The sequence below is a fragment of the Staurois parvus genome, unplaced genomic scaffold (assembly GCF_062004578.1).
Source record: "Staurois parvus isolate SC_StPar_1 unplaced genomic scaffold, SC_StPar_1.0 ptg001359l, whole genome shotgun sequence".
Taxonomy (NCBI): domain Eukaryota; kingdom Metazoa; phylum Chordata; class Amphibia; order Anura; family Ranidae; genus Staurois; species Staurois parvus.
Window position 1 is genome coordinate 197,857 of NW_028319155.1, and position 22,509 is coordinate 220,365.

The 22,509-nt window shown below is 44.0% G+C and overlaps 1 protein-coding gene across 2 annotated transcripts; it reads right to left on the bottom strand.

Moving 5' to 3' along the window:
- Nucleotides 1–3,191: 3,191 nt before the first annotated feature.
- On the bottom strand, nucleotides 3,192–14,997 carry COX6B1 (cytochrome c oxidase subunit 6B1). 2 transcript variants are annotated; one of them, XM_089661649.1, is made up of 4 exons: nucleotides 14,841–14,997; nucleotides 11,441–11,554; nucleotides 4,598–4,698; nucleotides 3,192–3,420 (listed from the first exon to the last, which is right to left on the bottom strand). In XM_089661649.1, exons 2-4 carry the CDS (start codon nucleotides 11,544–11,546, stop codon nucleotides 3,367–3,369), a joined length of 261 nt encoding a protein of 86 aa, XP_089517775.1. In that variant the 5' UTR covers nucleotides 11,547–11,554; nucleotides 14,841–14,997; the 3' UTR covers nucleotides 3,192–3,366. The 2 variants fall into 2 exon arrangements, with proteins under 2 accessions (XP_089517775.1, XP_089517777.1); XM_089661651.1 differs by having other exon boundaries at nucleotides 11,441–11,551; nucleotides 14,841–14,953.
- Between the last annotated feature and the right edge of the window lie 7,512 nt (nucleotides 14,998–22,509).

Here is a 22,509-nt window from a genome sequence, read left to right on the forward strand (position 1 = left end):
TAGTTTTTGGTTATATAAGGATTGTGCCATTGTTTCATGTAGCTCAGTATTTTTTCACTTCACATTATGATTATATAATTTTCCCCACTGAGACATGGGTTGTGTGTACTAGCGGCTACATCATTTAATTGTAATTTTGTTTTTATTTCACCATAGTTAGCACTTGAGTTATTCAATTTATAAATTGGTGACACCAACACTTTAATTAAACATGATTTTTTGTTTGATTCAGATTTAAAAAAAATTTTTTTTGTGTGGTTTTTGTTATATATATATATATTTTATATTCCAATATTAATATTTTCTACCATTTTATCTTCTAATATATATTTTTTTACTTTGTTTTTTGGTTATATAAGGATTGGACCATTGTTTCATGTGGCTCAGTATTTTTTCATTTCACATTATGATTGTATAATTTTCCCCACTGAGACATGGGTTGTGTGCACTAGCGGCTACAGCATTTAATTGTAATTTTTTGTTTTGATTTCACCATAGTTAGCGCTTGAGTTATTCAATTTATAAATTGGTGACACCAACACTTTATTGAATAAACGTGATTTATTTGTTTGAATTTTTGATTCATATTTAAAAATTCTTTATTTCTTTTGTGTGGTTTTTGTTATATATATACATTTATATTTCTTCTATTTTATCTTCTAATATTTATTTTTTTATTTTTTCACTTTGTGTTTTGGTTATAAAAAGATTGTGCCATTGTTTCATAATGTGAAGAGAAAAAATGCTGAGCTACATGAAACAATGGCACAATCCTTTTATAACCAAAAATCAAAGTGAAAAAATAAAAAAATATATATTAGAAGATAAAATAGCAGAAAAAAATATTAATATTGAAATTTTATATATATATATATATATATATATACACATATACATATACACACACACACATACACACACATACATATACATACACACAAAAACCACACAAAAAATAAAGAATATTTTTATATATGAATAAAAAAAAAATCAAGTTCAATCAATAGTGTTGGTGTCACCAATTTATAAATTGAATAACTCAAGCGCTGACTATGGTGAAATCAAAACAAAAAATAAAATGCTGCAGCCACTAGTGCACACAACCCATGTCTCAGTGGGGCAAATTATACAATCATAATGTGAAGTGAAAAAATGCTGCGCTACATGATTGTATCATTTGCCCCACTGAGACATGGGCTGTGTGCACTAGCGGCTGCAGCATTTTATTTTTTGTTTTGATTTCACCATAGTCAGCGCTTGAGTTATTCAATTTATAAATTGGTGACACCAAACTGTTGGGGAAAGGGAGTTTCTCTTAACCACTTGCCCTCCAAAGGATTTACCCCCCCTTCCTGACTAGGCCATTTTGAGCATTACGGTGCTGCGTTACTTTAACAATTGCACGGTCATGCAATGCTGCAATGAAATTTACGTCATTTTGACAAAAATTGAGCTTTCTTTTGGTGGTATTTGATCGCCTGTGCATTTTTTTTTTTTGCTGTATAAAATGAAAAAAAAAAAAAAAGTGACAATTTTGAGAAAAAAAAATAAATATTTTTGACTTTTTGCTATTAAACATGTCCAGAAATAAAATTAAAAAAAAAAAAAATTTCATCATAAATTTAGGCCAAAATGTATTCTGCTACATCTTTGCTAAAAAAAAAAAAAAATCCCAATATGTGTAAATGAATTGGTTTATGTGAAAGTTATAGCGTTTACAAATAGTGGAATAGATACTGGGATTTTTCTTTCTTTACTAGTAATGGCAGCGATCAGCGAATTATAACGGGACTGCGGCAGGCATTCTGGCACTGAGGAGAACTGACTTGGTGTCACGGACATCCCCAGTGACACCAATACAGTGATCAGTGCTAAAAAAAAAAAAAAAAAAAAAAAAAAAAAAAACAAGCACTAACACTGTACTAATGGCAGTGGGCAGGCAGGGGTTAACATATGGGTGTGTTTTACATGGGTGCTGTGTCCAGAGGCATCCCTAGGGTTGGTGTCACCCGATGCAGTAACACTTGGTGACACCCCCTCTGACGATCCCCGCAGAATGGATCAGATCTGCGGATTGAGCATAATGGATCGGACTCAGATCCATTATGCTCAATCCGCACATCCGATCTATCCTGCGGGGATCGTCGGCTTTCTTTACAACTTACCTTTTCTTGGAGCGGGTCCGGTGTCACCCCGCAGGATCGTCGGCATGCAACCTATACGGGGTGACAACGGACCCGCTCCACAAAAAGGTAAGTTGTAAAGCAAGCCGACGATCCCCACAGGATGGATCCAATGCATCCTGCGGGGATCGTCGGCTTGCTTTACAACTTACCTTTTTGTGGAGCGGGTCCGGTGTCACCCCGTGCGGTCGGTGTCATCCGGTGCAACGCACCTGCCTTGCGACGCCACTGGCTGTGTCCATGTACCTCACTGTAAGCACACTGCTTTGGATAGCTGTGCACAGCCATCCAAAGCAGTGTGCACGAGCTGACAGGGAGGAGAACTGTTTTGTTTACAAACAGCTCTCCCCATCAAAGATGCTCGGCAATCACCGGGTGTCGACAAGTAATCACCGACCAGGACCAGGTGACTGACACCCGAGGCTGCGAATAGTGCACGCCCCCTATCTGGAAACACAATATAAATATATATTTGAAAATGACTTTTCTCTACATGTTAAAAAAAAATCTGAAGAATATATTTTTAAAATATATTTAAAAATATATTTATTTTTGTTAAATATATTCTTCAGATTTTTTAACATAAAAAAGTCATTTTAACATATACTTTTACATATACTTGTAAATGCATTCCAAAAATGTAGGTTTGTAGTTTTAAAGACACACAGTATATTTGAAATGTATTTTTAAAAAATATTTTTCATATATATTTTGTAATAAAAATGCATTTCAACACGAGATAGATATATATCTATCGATCTATAAATAAATAACATGACACCCGGTGATTGCCGAGCATCTCTGATGGGGAGAGCGGTTTGTAAACAAAACAGCTCTCCTCCCTGTAAGCTCGTGCACACTGCTTTGGATGGCTGTGCACAGCCCTGTCCTGTGGCAGTATTTCCGGGAAGCGGTTAAAGACTTACCATTACCAGGTAAAATTAAAAAAAGAAAGAAACACAAGCAAAAACAAACACACACCCCAACATATGACAACACAGAATCCAATGGGAATCATTTTCAGGTTTTATTGACATAGGAATAAACTTCACTGGATGCTTCTCCATCGATTTACAACAACAGAAGCAAAATTTAAATGGACAAAACCAGCTGAAACATCAGGCCTGGTGTGAACATCATTCAAGATTGCAGGAATCAACATCACAAGTCCAGCGTAGAGCCTTCAGATTTTGCAAGGAAATGTGCCCGCTGCTCTCTGCTCATCCCACTGCTCCACCTGCAGTAAATACACCAGAACAGATCAGGAAATGGGAACGTTGCTTTAAACATTCAGGACCAGCAAATATTTAAATACATGAATTTTAAGCAGAACAGCTAAAACCCAACTAAAACCCATGTTCAATACTTAATTTACCAGTTGTATTTATAGCGCTGACATTAAAGAGGCACTCCGGTCATCTCTACAAACCTTTGAAGTCCAAAGATACAAATACTGTAGCTGCTGACTTTTAATAAACCCACACTCACAAGCCTAGGGATACACTGCCGTCATCAACTGGGCTGGTTCTTTGTTGGTCTCCAGGTCCCTAGCGCCACCAACCTGCCTGGTAGGAAGCTTGCTGTGACTTCCTGAGGCTTCACAGCCACCTCCACACTGTGCATGCACAGATCACGCTGCACTTTCTGAATGGACATGCAGCCTCCTGGGACCTGTCATGTGTTGCAGGTGGCAGGGCTGAACTGCCACTCAGCTCGGCCAGGCAAGCCAAGCAGATGTGAAAGCGGCCAGAAATAGACACACGCCCCCCCCCCCCCCCAAATTTTTTAAAAATAACCCACTTCCAATACAGGCGGGGAGGGGGAGGAAAGTGGAACTTCCCTTGTCAGATTATGTTCCACTTTAAATTTGTACTCTGTCAGCTTTACTACAAAATATATAAAATTCGTTTGCAGATAGAATCATTAGAGTAACTAGACAAGAAATGGGCATGTTGGAAAATGATAATTCCTGTGCATTGGACTTGCAATTATATATGGATTTCCATGCTCTGCTCCGGCAGTTGACATGCTAGGATTAGTAGTTGCAATACAGACAAATTATACAGGTTTCCTAAGGCCTCGTTGACATGGGTGCACTGCAGCGTACGCCTGCCCAAGGGCTATGTTTGCCCACACAGGGATACACAGGTGCCCTATGCATCTCCATGCCAGCAGTCCTATTTATTATCACCTGCATGGCTAGCAAATTGTGAGCAACAGCCAGCATGCAGCCACTGTGTTCCCACTGACATGAATAGAACTGCCTTCAAGAGGATGCAAGGAACAAAAATGTATCCCTGAGCACTCACCCTGCCCTCGCATGAGCGTATGCTGAAGTATGCCCATGTGTACAAGGCTTAAGCCTGCTTCATCGATCCACAGCTTACAGTGACCAGGGTGATCTAGGGACTTACCCAAGAGTTGGGGCACATGGACCTGTACACTTTCAAATACCACTGACATGGGTAGGGATCCTGTTCTTTGGCAATCAAAGACTTCTCGCATCGATGAAAATCTACAAAGAGAGCATTCAATTCAATAGACTGGTAAAGAATTACAGGTCATCTTGTTCACAAGAAGAGCAAAAACAGACAAAGCAAAACAATAGCATTTAATCAGTACATCACTAGATGTTCATCACACGTGGTGAAAAATACACCTCCGGAACGTGAGTGTATTTCATATGTTGCAATTGATGAATAAAAGTTTAAAAGGATAAAGCACTAAGTGGAGTTCTTTTTAATGAGGAATACGGCTGATACAAAGACGCTTATCAGGAGGGAGCTTACTTTGGAGTCTTCATTCAGCAAGCTGATCTTCTGAGTCCATATGGGACCAAAAGTGCAGTCTGTAACATTGTATAACGTGAGGTCACACTGTGTGAGGTGAGCAGATATATGGTGGAGGATGTCTTTTCAAAGGAATTGATGACAGATACACATATTTTTCGTTATCCAAAAGGAGGGTTCACTGAATGAACACTTTATTGATTGAACTTGAATGACTTTTGTTTGATTCATACTTAAAAATATTATATATATACACACACACACATAATTTTTTTTTTTCAATATTAATATTTTTTCTATTTTTGTGTTCTAATGCAGACCATAGACTGGTCGAAAACCGTCCGTTAAGAAAAAAAAAAACAAAAAAAAAAAACAAAAACCGGTTGTTCAATAGGCCGACGTTACCACCAATGTTATAAAAAAATAAATAAATAAATAAATAAATAAATAAAAATCAGCTGATTTTCGTCCCGTCTATGGCCTGCATTTAATTATTTCTGTCCCTTGCAGAGAGCTCTGCGAATATATTTGACATGAAAACGTATTGTGGTTGCAACAATGTATCTATTTTTATCCATTTCGGATACAGATGCTTTTATTCGGATACAAATAGATACATTGTTGCAACCGCAATACTTTTTCATGTCAAATATAATAGCGGTCTGGAATTCTTCTTTTTCTTCTTCTTGCAGGGCATGGCTCAAGAGTAGATTTTTTATCGGTAAAATGATCGGCCCATTTGCCCATCATTGCCGGGAAAATCGGCTGATCGGCAAAATCAGACGATTTTTTTTTCCAACTTTACCGATAAAAAAAATGTGCCAAAACCCCGAAAAACGGCCGACCGATTTTCAACCCGTCTATGGCCGGCATTATATATATGTATTTCTTCACCCTTTTTTTAGTTATACAAGGATTCTGCCATTGTTTCATGTAGCGCAGCATTTTTTCCACTTCACATTATGATTGTATAATTTGCCCCACTGAGACATGGGTTGTGTGCACTAGCGGCTATTTAATTGTAATTTTTTTTTTTTATTTCACCATAGTTAGCGCTTCAGTTATTCAATTTATTTTAAATAGCGTAAAAGAGCAATCCAACAGCAACCAGAACTGTAGTGTGTCCAATGACATTCCTGATGGGCGTTACAGTGCTTCAGTGAATTTTCCAATTATGTAGTGGAGCCGTATGCACGATTTTTATAAACTGATCTTAAAAGAGGCACTCCACCCTTACTATGGAAAATTATTTTAAATCCTCAAACCTTGTCCCTTCCTAAATAAAAAAAAAAAACACAAAAAAACAAAACAAAACAAAAAACATATATGCTAGTCTATGGAGTCCAGCATTGTCTTTCTTGTATGGAGAGTTCTCCCTCTCTGGCACCACCATCGTCATGTTACACCCATATCTGGGGCATGCACAGACATGCCCCAAGGATCTTTGCCAGGTCTAGAGAACCTGGCATGATCCCCACTGTGTGTCTGCGCATGCACCAACCCACTGCGCATGTGGAGACGTACCATGGTCCCTTCAATTGAAAGAGATCCTGCACTGTTTGCACCCATGTATGGGATATCGCAAAATGCCTCCTGGGATGAGAGTGGGGATCATGCCATGGCATTTCTAGGTCTCTTATCCCAGGAGGCATTTTGCAATATCCCATACATAGGCAAACACAGCACAGGGTCGCTTTCAATTGAACGGACAATGGTGCATCTCCACATGCGCAGTGGGTTGGTGCATGCGCAGACACACAGTGGGGATCATGCCATGGCATTTCTAGGTCTGTGTGTCTGCGCATGCACCAACCCACTGCGCATGTGGAGATGCACCATTGTCCCTTCAATTGAAAGCGACCCTGTGCTGTGTTTGCCTATGTATGGGATATCGCAAAGTGCCTCCTGGGACGAGACCTAGAAACACCAGGAGGCAGTTTGCAGGACTGCGTGCATTCACCAAAACGCCCCAACAGATCCTGGAGTGACCAGCAGTGTTCCTGTACATGTGTGGGGTTCTGGGTATGTCACCTTCTCCTAGCTGACAATGATGGACGGTGAAGGTCCACTTCCATTTCAACCTCTCACAATTCTCTACTTGCAAAAAATCAGAAGTGAAATGTCAGCACTGAGCGCTTTCTGGAAGAACCTTGCTAGCATGGTAATACCACTAGGCCAGGGGTAGGCAACCTGAGAGCCGCAGGACTACAAGTTCCATCATGCCTCTGCAAGTCATAGCTATAACTGTCAGTTTCGTAATCTTTGCAATGCCTCATGGGAAATGTAGTTCCACAACAGCTAAAGAGCCGCAGGTTGCCTACCCCTGCACTAGGCCAATGCGCCATTACAAATTATGTTCTGGCGGAATAAGGACTGTGGTCCTTTTGGATAAAATGAGGAAATATCGGTTTCCAATAGCAACCACACACACCATTTTTTGTAGTGCAGGTATTGTGAATGCAAGCTACTGACTTGGGTGCTCTGGGTGACCCTACAAGCCTTTAGGAAGCCAAGGGAAAATCGGTATAATTGGAATACTTGCCAAGTAATAATGATGGAGGCTTTCAGATTTGTTGTGTTCGAAGTTTAGACACATTTGAGGACACCAACCCACCCTCTAACCAATAGCAGATTTTCTCTCTCTCTCTCTCTATATATCTAGATCTATCTGTATCTCTCTCTATATCTATCTCTCTCTACTCCCCCCACCCCCCTCTCTCTATCTAGATCTATTATATATATATATATATATATATATATATATATATATATATATATATATATATATATATATATATATATATATATTTTTTTTTTTTTTTTTTTTTTTTTTAACACAAAATGCCTCAAAATATATGCAGTAAATAATTTATTTTTTTACTTTTTTATATTTTTTTTTTAATGGGGGGAGGGTTTATAACCACTGTCTTTTGCCATCTGTGTCTCATTAGGGAGATTGCTCTTCACTTCCTGTCCTGGAGACTCAGCAGGAAGAGAGAGATCTGAGGAAAATCCCCTCTTAGACAGCTGTCACAGGACCTAGTGTCACTAATGGAAGATTTCCCCTCTATTTCTGTTCTGATGACAACTCCAAATATCGGATTTGCCCTCACTTCCTTTCCTACCAACGTACATGATCAAGAGAATGAGAAAGTTCATCTCCATAACAGGGACACAAGCCACAAAAATACTGACAGAGGTTCTAACCCCTCATCACTCTAAACCAGTGGTCTCCAAACTGTGGCCCTTGGCTTGTCTTTTTCTGGCCCTTGGAGCACTATTCCACCAACTGACACCTTTGACAGGGCACTATTCCTCCCACTGACACCATTAATGGGACACTATTCTTCCAATTGATACAAACAATAGGAATTCCTTCCATTCAAATGATGAGGTATTGTTAATGCCCATTGATGCCAGGCCATTTTCTACTCCCACTGGTCACAGTCCGGCCCTCCTAACATCAGTAAACTGGCCCTTTTGCTTAGGAAATTTGGAGACCCCTGCTCTAAACAAATAAAAAAAAAAAAAAAAAGGAAGACAGTTTTGCCTTTAATTATCATGTTCCTTTGTGCTTAAGGCTGGGTTCACACTGATGCGGTGCGGAATTTGCAGCGTTTTCTGTGCGAATTCCGCACCGTATCAGAATCGCACCTCGTTCATGCGAACTGATGTGGGTGTGTATGTTAACACCCCAAAAGCGGTTTGCAAAACGCGGTGCGCAGAATCGGATCGCATTGGTTTGAATACCCATGCGATCCGATTCTAGTGTGGACCCAAAAAAGGATCCTGCACCTTTTTGGTTTACTTAGAGCCATACATAATGTATGGCTCCAATCGCACTGCACACAAATCGCATGTGATTTGCACAGGAATGCGGTGCGGTTCCTGTGCGAATTACATGCGATGTACCACAACGCATTAGTGTGAACCTAGCCTCAGTGACATGCAAGGTCCTGGGTCTTCTATCTTCTGGACTGCTGGAGTGGGAAGGGTCCTCCTTTGGGTGACCAGAGAGATGCCTGGTGACAAGGGCACTTCCTGCTGACCATCTACTGCCAGGTTCCTAAAGACTCCAGGGGCATGAGGAGTCAAAAAGAGGTCTGGCAAGGACTGGCAGTGACAACAGATTGTAGAGGTGGATCGCTGGTCTTGGCTTCCGGAAAAGGCACTGCCGATGGTCTCTTCCAAAAAACATCACCATCAATAAATGGTGGGAGCAAAGGGTGGAGAGGGGGGCGGGTCGATATTGGTTAAATTTTGGCCAGATGGATTGCAGAGGTGGATCGCTGGTCTTTGCTTCCAGAAGAGGCACTGCCGATGGTCTTCCAAAAAACATCACCATCAATAAATGGTGGGAGCAAGGGGTGGAGAGGGGGGGCGGGTTATTATTGGTTAAAATTTGGCCAGATGGATTGTAGAGGTGGATTGTTGGTCTTGGCTTCCATAAAAGGCACTGCCGATTGTCTTCCAAAAAACACATCACCATCAATAAATGGTGGGAGCAAGGGGTAGAGAGGGGGGCGGGATGACAATGGTTAAATACTAAAGACTCCAGGGGCATGAGGAGTCAAAAAGAGGTGTGGCAAGGACTAGCAGTGACAACGGATTGTAGAGGTGGATCGTTGGTCTTGGCTTCCGTAAAAGGCACTGCCGAGGGTCTTCCAAAAAACACATCACCATTAATGAATGTTGGGAGCAAGGGGTGGGGAGGGGGGCGGGTCGATATTGGTTACATTTTGGCCAGATGGATTGTAGAGGTGGATCGCTGGTCTTGGTTTCCAGAAGAGACATTGCCGAGGATCTTCCAAAAAACACATCACCATCAATGAATGGTGGGAACAAGGGGTGGAGAGGGGGGCGGGATGATATTGGTTACATTTTGGGGATCTTTACAATAAACCAGGCAATTCAAACTGAACACGACTGTTAATCACCAGAAATGCATACAAAACAATGAGTAAATCCAATGCTATAGACAGCTGAGTATGTCCTCAGGCCTCCAGCCATGGGCCCGTCCCTTCTCACCCCTAAAGTGACCTTATTGGTCCTTTGGTATTCAGAACAGCTTCAATGACCAATAGGGTGGCTTAGGAGGAAGGGGGAGGCAGGACCCACAACGGCTACAGGAAAAATGAGAATTACATTTACAGAGATATATCTGATCTATGGGTCGTTCTGACATGAGGCTTTTTGGGAAGTATTCTGAGCTTATGTATTTTCTTTCATCACACTCTCAGCTTACACTGCTCAGCTTTGTGGGGGGGCTAAAAGATTAAAATAGAATTAAACCCTCAGAATTTAACACATTCAGCACAATAAAATAAACATTCCCTAGTAAACGTTGCTAAAATTTTTACCTCAACACTTTCAGTTTACAACTATCAATGCTGCCGGCTCCTGTTCTCTCAGTGTAGCTTCCCTGAACTTCTGGTCTACAAGTGGACAGTGCAGTCTCCAGCCAGTCTGTTAGCATGGAGGAGGAGAGGAGTGCATGGCAGTCTTATGCTATGGGGTTGTGTGTTTCTGTTGATGCACACAGTGTAGGAAGACAACTAGTTGCTGCCGGCTCCTGTTCTCTCAGTGTAGCTTCCCTGAATTTCTGGTCTACGAGTGGACAGTGCAGTCTCCAGCCAGCCTGTTAGCATGGAGGAGGAGAGGAATGCATGGCAGTCTTATGCTACAGGGTTGTGTGTTTCTGTTGATGCACACAGTGTAGGAAGACAACTCTAGTTGCTGATGGCCCCTATTCTCTCAGTGTAGCTTCCCTAAACCTCTGGTCTATGAGTGGACAGTGCAGTCTCCAGCCAGCCTGTTAGCATGGAGGAGGAGAGGAATGCATGGCAGTCTTATGCTACAGGGTTGTGTGTTTCTGTTGATGCATACAGTGTAGGAAGACAGCTCTAGTTGATGCCGGCTCCTGTTCTTTCAGTGTAGCTTCCCTGAATTTCTGGTCTACGAGTGGACAGTGCAGTCTCCAGCCACTCTGTTAGCATGGAGGAGGAGAGGAGTGCATGGCAGTCTTATGTTACGGGGTTGTGTGTTTGTGTTGATGCACACAGTGTAGGAAGACACAACTCTAGTTCCTGTATGCAAGGGTGCCTTTGCGGGATGCTGCAAGAAAAGGGGGCCACCCCGAAACAGGAAACCTGTGGCAGAGATCTTGGCACCAGAATAAACTGGAACGCAGGCAAGGATTAAAAGATAAAGAAGAGTTTATTATCACTTTAACCCCTTGGCGCCTCCCAGCCCTCTAAGGGGTTTCAGGTGTTGGGAGGTGAGGTGGCGTTTTCCGATCATGTGACCACGGAACGGTTTAGCTTTAGGTTCTCATATATGCGGCCTCTCGGCATTAAGTCCCACCCGCCGAGAGGCCGCATAGATGTGAATGGCTGGCAGGAATGAGGTAAAAGTTAGGGCCCAAATGGCAGATGCCAACTCGCTCAAGTAGGGGTAAAATGGGCTTACCCAGGTAGTTCTGGAAACAATGTTTGGTCTGGTTCTGATTAGGAAAACGGGCATCAAATGGTGCGGTCTTGTAGTTTTCAATCTTTGCACGAATATCGTCCGCCATTTTTCCTGCTGAAAAGACAGAACACGTCATTAGACAGCTGCAATCTAGAAGCCATCTTTGTCACTGTTACATTTGCCAGTTCTCCTTAAGGTGGATTTCTGTGTTCATCCAATACCTATGACTGGTCCCCAAATACTGGATGGGATTTATCCTGGAACCTGGACAGTAGCAGCCTGCTGATCACCTGATGTGCTGACGTGTGCCGGATGATCCCGAGTTACCTTTAGGATCCAGATGACCAGGAGTGGTGTAATTTACTCAGATGTGCGATTTATTGCGCTGCTTGGTGCGATGTACACTCGTTTTCCATCCACTGGAGTCACGGAATTCACTCTATAATGTTTATTGGACTTTGAATCTATTTATATTTGTGTCACTTTTGCATTTCATGCGTCATATCAAGACGCTACTCTCACCAGTAGATTTAGCGCTCCACAGCGCATGTTTTCACGTTTGTTATATTTTATTTATGTTGATATATTTAGGTATTTATTTACTCATCATCTGACTAGCGCTGCATTTACGATTATTGACTAATTTCCAATGTGTCTGTGTGCCGTCAGGCTGCTTGTACCCTCACAGACTGCAGTGCCAGCCACCCCAGTGCCCCAGTATAGTGCCCCCGTGTTCCTGATCACTGCCCCCACAATAATAAATAGTGCAGGGAGACCCTGTCACCAGTCCCAGTGCGCACAATACACCCCCCATACACCATACCAATGTCCTGATCACCGCTATGCCCCACGCTAAAATGCATGTCAACCGATATCAAAATGTATATCAACAAACATCAGCGCGCGATTAAAATGGATGGAAAGGTTTATCCATTCTTCATACATTTTAGGGCAAGTCAATGTGAATTGGCCCTTACAATAACAAACGAGTTATACTTACCGGCTCTGTGTAATGGTTTTGCACACAGAGCAGCCCCAATCCTCCTCTTTTGGGGTCCCCTGCCGACGCTCCGGGCCCCACCCCCCTGCCAAGGGTCCCCATATCAAACTGCTTGCTATGGGGGGCACTCGTGCATGTTTGCTCCTGAGCCGGCTCTGTGTTCAAAGGACACACAGAGAGAGAATGGCTCAGCCCCCGCCCCCTTCTCACTGGCTGTGACTGACAGGAGCAGAAGCCAACGGCTCCCGCAGCTGTGCCTGAGCCAATGAGGAGGCAGAGAGCCTCTGCTCTCGTGCACATCGCTGGATCGAGATAGGGTTCAGGGAAGTATGAGGGGGGCTGGGGAGGGAGCTTCTTACCTTAATGCATAGGAGTAAAAACTTGTCTTCAGAACAACTTTAACACCTTCCCGCCCGGCCTATAGCAGAGGCGGGACACTCCTCGTTGTGACTGGACATCATATGACGTCCTGTCAAAATGAGCCGCAGAGCAGCGTGTTCTGTCACCTGGACACAGCCGATGACATATCACTACACCGGCCCGTTGCCAGTGTCATGTGACCGTTGTGACCAATCACAGCAGATCACATGTCAATTGTATACAATGAATGGCTTCCCGTCATGCCATCCATTGTATACAATTTCGCTGTTAGCTGCGACTGGTCAAGGCAGTCACATGATATAGACAGCGCCAATCACAGCCCATCTGTATCACGTGATCAGCTTTGCCCAATCACAGCAGGTCACATGTCACTTGTATACAATGGATGGCTTCCTGCCACGCCATCCATTGTATACAATTATGTTCGCTGTGACTGGTCAAGGCGGTCACGTGATACAGACAGGGCCAATCACAGCCCATCTGTATCACGTGATCAGCTTTGCCCGATCACAGGTAACGTGTATACAATGAATGGCTTCCCGTCATGCCATCCATTGTATACAATTACGCTGTTAGCTGCGACTGGTCAAGGCAGTCACATGATATAGACAGGGCCAATCACAGCCCATCTGTATCACATGATCAGCTTTGCCCAATCACAGCAGATCACATGTCAATTGTATACAATGGATGGCTTTCCGTCACGCCATCCATTCTATACAATTATGTTGTTAGCTGTGACTGGTCAAGGCAGTCACATGATATAGACAAGGCCAATCACAGCCCATCTGTATCATGTGATCAGCTTTGCCCAATCACAGCAGGTCACATGTCACTTGTATACAATGGATGGCTTCCTGTCACGCCATCCATTGTATACAATTATGTTCGCTGTGACTGGTCAAGGCAGTCACGTGATACAGACAGGGCCAATCACAGCCCATCTGTATCACGTGGTCAGCTTTGCCCGATCACAGGTCACGTGTATACAATGGATGGCTTCCTGTCATGCTGTCCATTGTATACAATTATGTTGTTAGCTGTGACTGGTCAAGGCAGTCACATGATATAGACAAGGCCAATCACAGCCCATCTGTATCATGCGATCAGCTTTGCCCAATCAAAGCTAATCACAACAAAAGACTGAATGAATCAGTTTCATTCAGTAACAACGATTGCAAATATCAATGAAATACATCGGTATTAGCAATCATAATGTGCTAAAAAAAAAAAAATCCTGCTCACTTGCCCAGAGTAGTTCAATGTTACTATGGTAACAAAAAAGGAGCTGGTGAAAGAAAGGAGCTTTAAAAGTGTCAACCTATAGAAAATATAGGATACTGACGTTCGTCGCCATTTCACGAGCGCGCAAATTTAAGGTTTGACATGATACTCGCTGCAACCTCGTCTTTTATATTTTACCAAAAAAAAAATAGGGTCATTTATTGCTGGTGCTGAGCCACTGCGCATATCCTTCATATAAAGAAACTCGCCCAACGTGACCATCCAGCGCTAATTCTGGGAGGTACAAGGGTGTAGATCGGGTGCCCTGCCTTCACTTGCAGCATGCTTCTTTAGGGTGAGCGACTTAGGAGCCTGTAGAATCACCCAGATTCCTCAGTCGGGAAGGGGGGGGGGGGAAAGGGGGAAGCCTGAGACTGCCTTCTGCCTGGCAATGCCCTCTGCCTGGTTGCCATGGATGTGCCCTCTGCCTGGTTGCCATGGATGTGCCCTCTGCCTGGTTGCCATGGACGTGCCCTCTGCCTGGTTGCCATGGACGTGCCCACTGCCTGGTTGCCATGGACGTGCCCTCTGCCTGCTTGCCATGGCAGCACAGCCAGTCAGAAGGCATTTTCAGAGGTTCAGCAATGGCGGCCCACCACAGCCTCCACAAAATTATATCTATTTTATTATATTAGTGACGCAATTAATATATTAATTTATGTATATATAACGTATTTCCTCCCCTTTAGGCCTCAGTCCCCGTCACCGCCCGCTCCTGCCGCCCGGGCCTCTCACCTAAGCCTCGCAGTCCGTACCACCCCGCTTCAATGTCACTTCTCGCAGAGACCGGAAATAAAGCGAGACCCCGCCGGAAAAGCGTCACGCTGAGCTAAGGGCAAGGGAGAAGGGCACCGCAGTCGCGACGTACGTTACGTACCGACGCCCCTCTCACGTACACACAGAAACACCCCCCCCCCTTCCGGAAACGTCCCCACTCAGCGGCTCCCTGCGGTCAGAGCGCGCGCGCGCTCGCGCGCCCCGTTGGCTCCGGATAGGCTGCGCGCCCGAGCAGTGGGGCGGGGTTTGGTGAGGGCGGTGGCTCCCATTGGCCCGCGCAGGTTCTGTTACTAGGGCGAATTGGTCAGGCGCCATTTTGTATGTGTGGAAAGTCACATCTCCGAGGGCGAGGAGGGGCTTGTGAGGGGAATGTCGGCCCCGGGCACTCCCTGAGTGATTCCTCCCAGCCTGCTGACTCCACTGTGCACTGAAAGCTGGGGAGTGATGGACTGTGATCTGTGAGGAGAACATTACAAGGGGCGGGAGACATTTTGTTTAGTCTATGAAAGGTCATAATAAAGTGACGACAAAAAATTTAAAAAGTGTTAAAATGTTGGAAGACCCTCAACCCTGTTCCTGTGACACACCAAGAGCATGACTATGTCATGTATGTTAGGTCGCACGCACACGGCTATGAAAAATCTGCCAGGGTCATGTGTACAGACCATATGTTACAGCACACGCGTGTGAACATTTGTGCAAAAGTGCGCCATTGGAGTAGAAGAGTCGCCTGCATCCTAGCGACGGAGAACGCCTGGTGGCAATGACTGCCTGCATCCTAGCAACAGAGGAAGCTAGGCAGCAATAGCAATAGAGTCCTAGCAATGGAAGATGGTAGACGGCAATAGCAACAGAGGATGCTAGGCGGCAATAGCAATGGAGGAACGCTATGTGGAAATAGTCACTTGTGTCCTAGAAATGAAGGATACTAGGCATTAATGGCCGCCTGCATCCTAGCAACAGAGAATTCTAGGCAGTAATAATAATCGGGTCCTAGCAATGGAAGATGGTAGACGGCAATAGCAACAGAGGATGCTAGGCGGCAATAACAATGTAGGAACGCTATGTGGAAATAGCCCACCTGTGTCCTAGGAATGAAGGATACTAGGAATTAATGACCGCCTGCATCCTAGCAACAGAGAACGCTAGGCAGCAATAGTAATCGAGTCCTAGCAATGTAAGATGGTAGACAACAATAGCAACAGAGGATGCTAGGTGGCAATAACAATAGAGGAACGCTATGTGGAAATAGTCACCTATATCCTAGAAATGAAGGATAGTAGGCATTAATGGCCACCTGCATCCTAGCAACAGAGAATGCTAGGCAGCAATAATAATCGGGTCCTAGCAATGGACGATGGTAGACATTAATAGCAACTGAGGACGCTAGGCGGCAATAACAATGTAGGAACGCTATGTGGAAATAGCCCACCTGTGTCCTAGCAATGAAGGATACTAGGCATTAATGACCGCCTGCATCCTAGCAACAGAGAACGCTAGGCAGCAATAGCAATCGAGTCCTAGCAACGGAACATGGTAGATGGCAATAGCAACAGAGGGCGCTGGGTGGCAATAACATTGGAGGACGCTAGGCCACAATAACAATGGAGTCCTAGCAACGAAAGAAGCTAGACGGCATTAGCAACAGAGGGCTCTAGGTGGCATTAGTAATGTAGGACGCTAGTTGCCGATAGCAACGGAGAACGCTTTGCAGCAATAGCTACCTGTGTCCTAGGCTAGGCGGCAATGACTATGGGAGACTCTAGGTTCCAATAGCAACAGAGGGCACTAGGCCACAATAGTAATGGAGGATCGCTATGTGGAAATAGCCCACCTGTGTCCTAGCAATGAAGGATACTAGGCATTAATGACCGCCTGCATCCTAGCAACAGAGAAAACTCGGCAGTAATAGAAACCAGAAATCAGAAGATGCTAGACAGCAATAGCAATTAATACAATTAACCATGTAACTGCTGTAGCAACTACGTAGGGGGGTTCAGGGGGTTTTACACACACTCCCAGCAGCTGTAATCAACGAGAGTGCGTGTAAATTGGACACCCCAATTTTTGACTGCCAGATGGCAGCGATCCATGCTCCACACACCCCGGTAACCCCCCACCGTGCATGCCCCATGTGTTCCTGCTATGTTTCCCAGGCTCAGTTCACCCTCCAGCAGACTTGGGACCAGCATGATGGGTGCTGCCAGGTAGAGGGGAGGGAGATGAGCGAACATCTGTTTGCTGATCTCTCCTTCATCCTGGTTCACATCTATGCGTTTTTAGTGCATTTGGCTTTTTGCCGAAACGCACTACAGCCCACTTAACATGGTTTCCAATTGGACAAGTTCACTTTTTTTTGTTTTTGGAGAGGGTCAGGGACTTTTTAAAACGCAACATGTTTATGGTTCAATAGACGCATGTAGTGTGTTTTTGATGCATTTTTAACCTTCATAACAAAAAATAAAAAAACACATACAAAAAAAAAGTGTGAAAAAGGCGCATGCAAAACACAACTCAAAAAGCACTGCGGAAACGGATCAAAAGCAAACTGCATTGGTGTGAACCAGGCTTTCCTGTTACTGATCGGGAGCAACACGTAGAATGTCACTACCGGGTCATGGTGTCACTGACCCAGCCAGTATGGCCGGGGGAGAAACTAATGCAGTGCAATTCTGCGCTCCTCCATACACACGGGGCGTTTTAACCATTTCAATACCGGGCAATTTTACCCCTTCCTGCCCAGGCCATTTTTCACGTTTCAGCGCTCTCACACTTTGAATGACAATTGCGCGGTCATACAACATTGTACCCAAACTAAAATTTTATCATTTTCTTCACACAACTAGAGCTTTCTTTTGGTGGTATTTAATCACCGCTGGGGTTTTTAATTTTTGCTAAATTAACAAAAAACGACCAAAAATTTTGAAAAAAAACATGTTTTTCTTTGTTTCTGTTATAAAAGTTTACAAATAAATAATTGTTCTTCATAAATTTAGGCCGAGATGTATTCTGCTACATGTCTTTGGTGAAAATAACCCAAATTAGGATGTATTATTTAGTTTGTAGGAAAGTTATAGAGTTCACAAACTATGGTATAGATCTGAATATTGATCAATCCTGAAGTACTGACGGCCAATCTAATTTCTTGAGGTCCAAGAATGTCAGAATAGTACAGATATCCCCCAAATGACCCCTTTTTGCAGAGTAGACAGTCCGACGTACTTCATAAGAGGAATGGCGAGTTTTTTGAAGTTGTATTTTTTTTGTCATAATTTTTCGGAAAATGAAAAAATTAAAAAAATAATTTTCACTATTTTTTTTTTTACATACTGTCACCAGTGCAGTACAGCGTCATCATATAACTGGCATGGTGGTGAACAGGGACACTGACTGGTGACAGTATGAAAAAAATATATATATATATTTTTTTTTTAATTTTTTTATTATTTTTAATTTTTTATTACATTTTTTTAAGATTTTTTTTTCATATTTTACTATGACCAAAGTAGTACAATGTTACCATAGTAACATTGTACTACTTTGGGGAAGTGATCAGTATTTTATTTTATTTTTTTTTACACAATTTGCTTATAGCAAAGAATTACTTTGCTATAAGCAAGCATTTACCTGAATGAAATCGATTCATTCAGCTTTTTTTTTTTTTTTTTTTGTGCTTAGCTGTGATTTGGTCACAGCTAATCACATGACATGTGCATGTGATTAGCTGTGACCATTCACAGCTAGGCACTAGTATACAATGGATGGCATGAATGAATCCCAAATATATTTATATATATTTGAAATACTACAATTTTGGCCGAATTCAATATATTTTAAAATACATTCATATATATATATATATGTACTGTACTGTCCCAATGACACAGGAGAAAGTAAAAGAAGAAGCAAGTGGATATCCCCTTTTACCCTCAGTTCACACCTATGTGTTTTCCGCATGCTGTGTTGTACTGTGTGCTGAAATGCATTTTTTATATATTACAAAATATATCAAAAATATTGTTAAAAAATATATTTTTTAAATATATTCTTCAGATTATTTTATAACATATAAAAAAGTCATTTTAACATATATTTTTACATATATTTGTAAATGCATTCCAAAAATGTAGATTATATGTATTTTTAAAGACATACAGTATATTTGAAAATATTTTTAAAAATATTTTTCATATATTTTGTAATAAAAAACGCATTTCAACATACAGTATATATCAGGGGCGGACTGACCATTCAGGAACTCGGGCACTGCCTGAGGGCCCAGGGTCAGTAGGGGGCCCATGAGATGCCCCTGGTACCTTTCATAGGCTTTTTTGGGTGTGGATTGAGTGTGGGCGAGGACACAGGGGCCCCATGATCCCCTATTGCCGGGGACCCTATGAGTATATATATATGTATATTGCGATCGGGACCTTTTCCGATCATGTGACTGCCGTGACAGCGAATCACGATGGTCTCATGACCCTAAAACCAAGCCCTGCCTCCCGGACTTGGTGGTTAAAAAAGTCCCCGGCCCTTTCCAAAAAAAGGCAGCGGGTGAAAACGCGGAGATGTGAACCTGTCCCATAGGAAATCATGTTGCATGGACTGCTGTGCGTTTCTGCAAAACGCTGCGGAAAACGCATAGGTGTGAACTGAGGGTAAAAGGGGATATCCACTTGCTTCTTCTTTTACTTTCTCCTGTGTCATTGGGACAGGAAGTAAAAGGAAATCTCAGCAATAGGACAAAGAAGAAAGAAAAAAAATAAAACAGCCAGTCCCATACCCCCCCCCAAAAAAAAAAAAAAATGCTATAAATAGCATAGAATATAATTCATACAAACTAAATACGGTAAATCGCAACTGGTGATGTTCTACTTCTGAGACAGCAGATGGTGCCCAAGCACCATGATTATACCTGCCGAGGTTCAAACCGTCCAAACCCGTTGATACTGAATGAAATACTAAATGCTATTGCTGAGCAAGGACAGACTGACAACTCATGGGGCCCCCAGGCAATAGGGGATCATGGGGCCCCTGTGTCCTTACCCAAACTCAAAAAAGCCTATGAAAAAGGTACCAGGTGCATCTCATGGGGCCCTCTACTGACCCCGGGCCCTCAGGCAGTGCCCGAGTCTCCAAATGGTCATTCCACCCCTATTGCTGAGTGCCTTCTTTAAAAAAAAATGCTATTTGCCTGGCTGCTTCTGACGTCAGTACTTTGAGACACCGACAGAAAAAGTATGCTGGTAAGGAAAACTCACAGTGGAAGCTCAACTCCCAAGTTTTAAAGTGGAACTGATTGGTGGAAGCTGTGCCTAAAAGAAGACAAGTCGAGGGCAAAGGGCTAGTCACTAGTATTGTCTCCTTGAAGCTGATCTTTTCCCCCTATTCCTTACCATGTCTTGTTCTGCAGTGTGCCTCTGTGTGGAGGCAGCCATTTTGGCAGAGGCAGGGCTTTCTTTCCTCATGTTAGAGCCTCCAGTAAGGAGAACAGTGAGAAGCACATTATTGACATCATCAAATCTCACTCCAAATCTCCAGAGACTAGCAATCAGAGGCAGCAGTGCCTTAGATCAGGGGGTCTCCAAACTTTTCAAACAAAGGGCCAGTTTACTGTCCTTCAGACTGTCAGGGGGCTGGATTGTTTCCAGCTGGGGTAGAAAATGGGAGGATTGTTTCCAGCTGGGGTAGTGGGAGGAATAGTGCCCCATCATTGGTATCAGCGGAAGGAATAGTGCCCCATCATTGGTGTCGGTGGGAGGAATAGTGCCCCATCATTGGTATCAGTGGGAGGAATAGTGCCCCATCATTGGTATCAGCGGGAGGAATAGTGCCCCATCATTGGTATCAGCGGGAGGAATAGTGCCCCATCATTGGTGTCAGCGGGAGGAATAGTGCCCTATCATTGGTATCAGTGGGAGGAATAGTGCCCCATCATTGGTGTCAGTGGGAGGAATAGTGCCCCATCATTGGTGTCAGTGGGAGGAATAGTGCCCCGTCATTGGTATCAGTGGGAGGAATAGTGCCCCATCATTGGTGTCAGTGGGAGGAATAGTGCCCCGTCATTGGTATCAGTGGGAGGAATAGTGCCCCGTCATTGGTGTCAGTGGGAGGAATAGTGCCCCGTCATTGGTGTCAGTGGGAAGAATAGTGCCCCGTCATTGGTGTCAGTGGGAGGAATAGTGCCCCGTCATTGGTGTCAGTGGGAGGAATAGTGCCCCGTCATTGGTGTCAGTGGGAGGAATTGTGCCCCGTCATTGGTGTCAGTGGGAGGAATAGTGCCCCATCATTGGTATCAGTGGGAAGAATAGTGCCCCGTCATTGGTATCAGTGGGAGGAATAGTGCCCCGTCATTGGTGTAAGTGGGAGGAATAGTGCCCCGTCATTGGTGTCAGTGGGAGGAATAGTGCCCCATCATTGGTGTCAGTGAGAGGAATAGTGCCCCATCATTGGTGTCAGTGGGAGGAATAGTGCCCCATCATTGGTGTCAGTGGGAGGAATAGTGCCCCATCATTGGTGTCAGTGGGAGGAATAGTGCCCCGTCATTGGTATCAGTGGGAGGAATAGTGCCCCATCATTGGTGTCAGTGGGAGGAATAGTGCCCCGTCATTGGTATCAGTGGGAGGAATAGTGCCCCATCATTGGTGTCAGTGGGAGGAATAGTGCCCCGTCATTGGTATCAGTGGGAGGAATAGTGCCCCGTCATTGGTGTCAGTGGGAGGAATAGTGCCCCGTCATTGGTGTCAGTGGGAAGAATAGTGCCCCGTCATTGGTGTCAGTGGGAGGAATAGTGCCCCGTCATTGGTGTCAGTGGGAGGAATAGTGCCCCGTCATTGGTGTCAGTGGGAGGAATTGTGCCCCGTCATTGGTGTCAGTGGGAGGAATAGTGCCCCATCATTGGTATCAGTGGGAAGAATAGTGCCCCATCATTGGTATCAGTGGGAGGAATAGTGCCCCGTCATTGGTGTAAGTGGGAGGAATAGTGCCCCGTCATTGGTGTCAGTGGGAGGAATAGTGCCCCATCATTGGTGTCAGTGAGAGGAATAGTGCCCCATCATTGGTGTCAGTGGGAGGAATAGTGCCCCATCATTGGTGTCAGTGGGAGGAATAGTGCCCCATCATTGGTGTCAGTGGGAGGAATAGTGCCCCGTCATTGGTATCAGTGGGAGGAATAGTGCCCCATCATTGGTGTCAGTGGGAGGAATAGTGCCCCGTCATTGGTATCAGTGGGAGGAATAGTGCCCCATCATTGGTGTCAGTGGGAGGAATAGTGCCCCATCATTGGTATCAGTGGGAAGAATAGTGCCCCATCATTGGTATCAGTGGGGAGGAATAGTGCCCCATCATTGGTGTCAGTGGGGGGAATAGTGCCCCATCATTGGTGTCAGTGGAAGGAATAGTGCCCCATCATTGGTGTCAGTGGGAGGAATAGTGCCCCATCATTGGTGTCAGTGGGGGGAATAGTGCCCCATCATTGGTGTCAGTGGGAGGAATAGTGCCCCATCATTGGTGTCAGTGGGGGGAATAGTGCCCCATCATTGGTATCAGTGGGAGGAATAGTGTCCCATCATTGGTATCAGTGGGGGGAATAGTGCCCCATCATTGGTGTCAGTGGGAGGAATAGTGC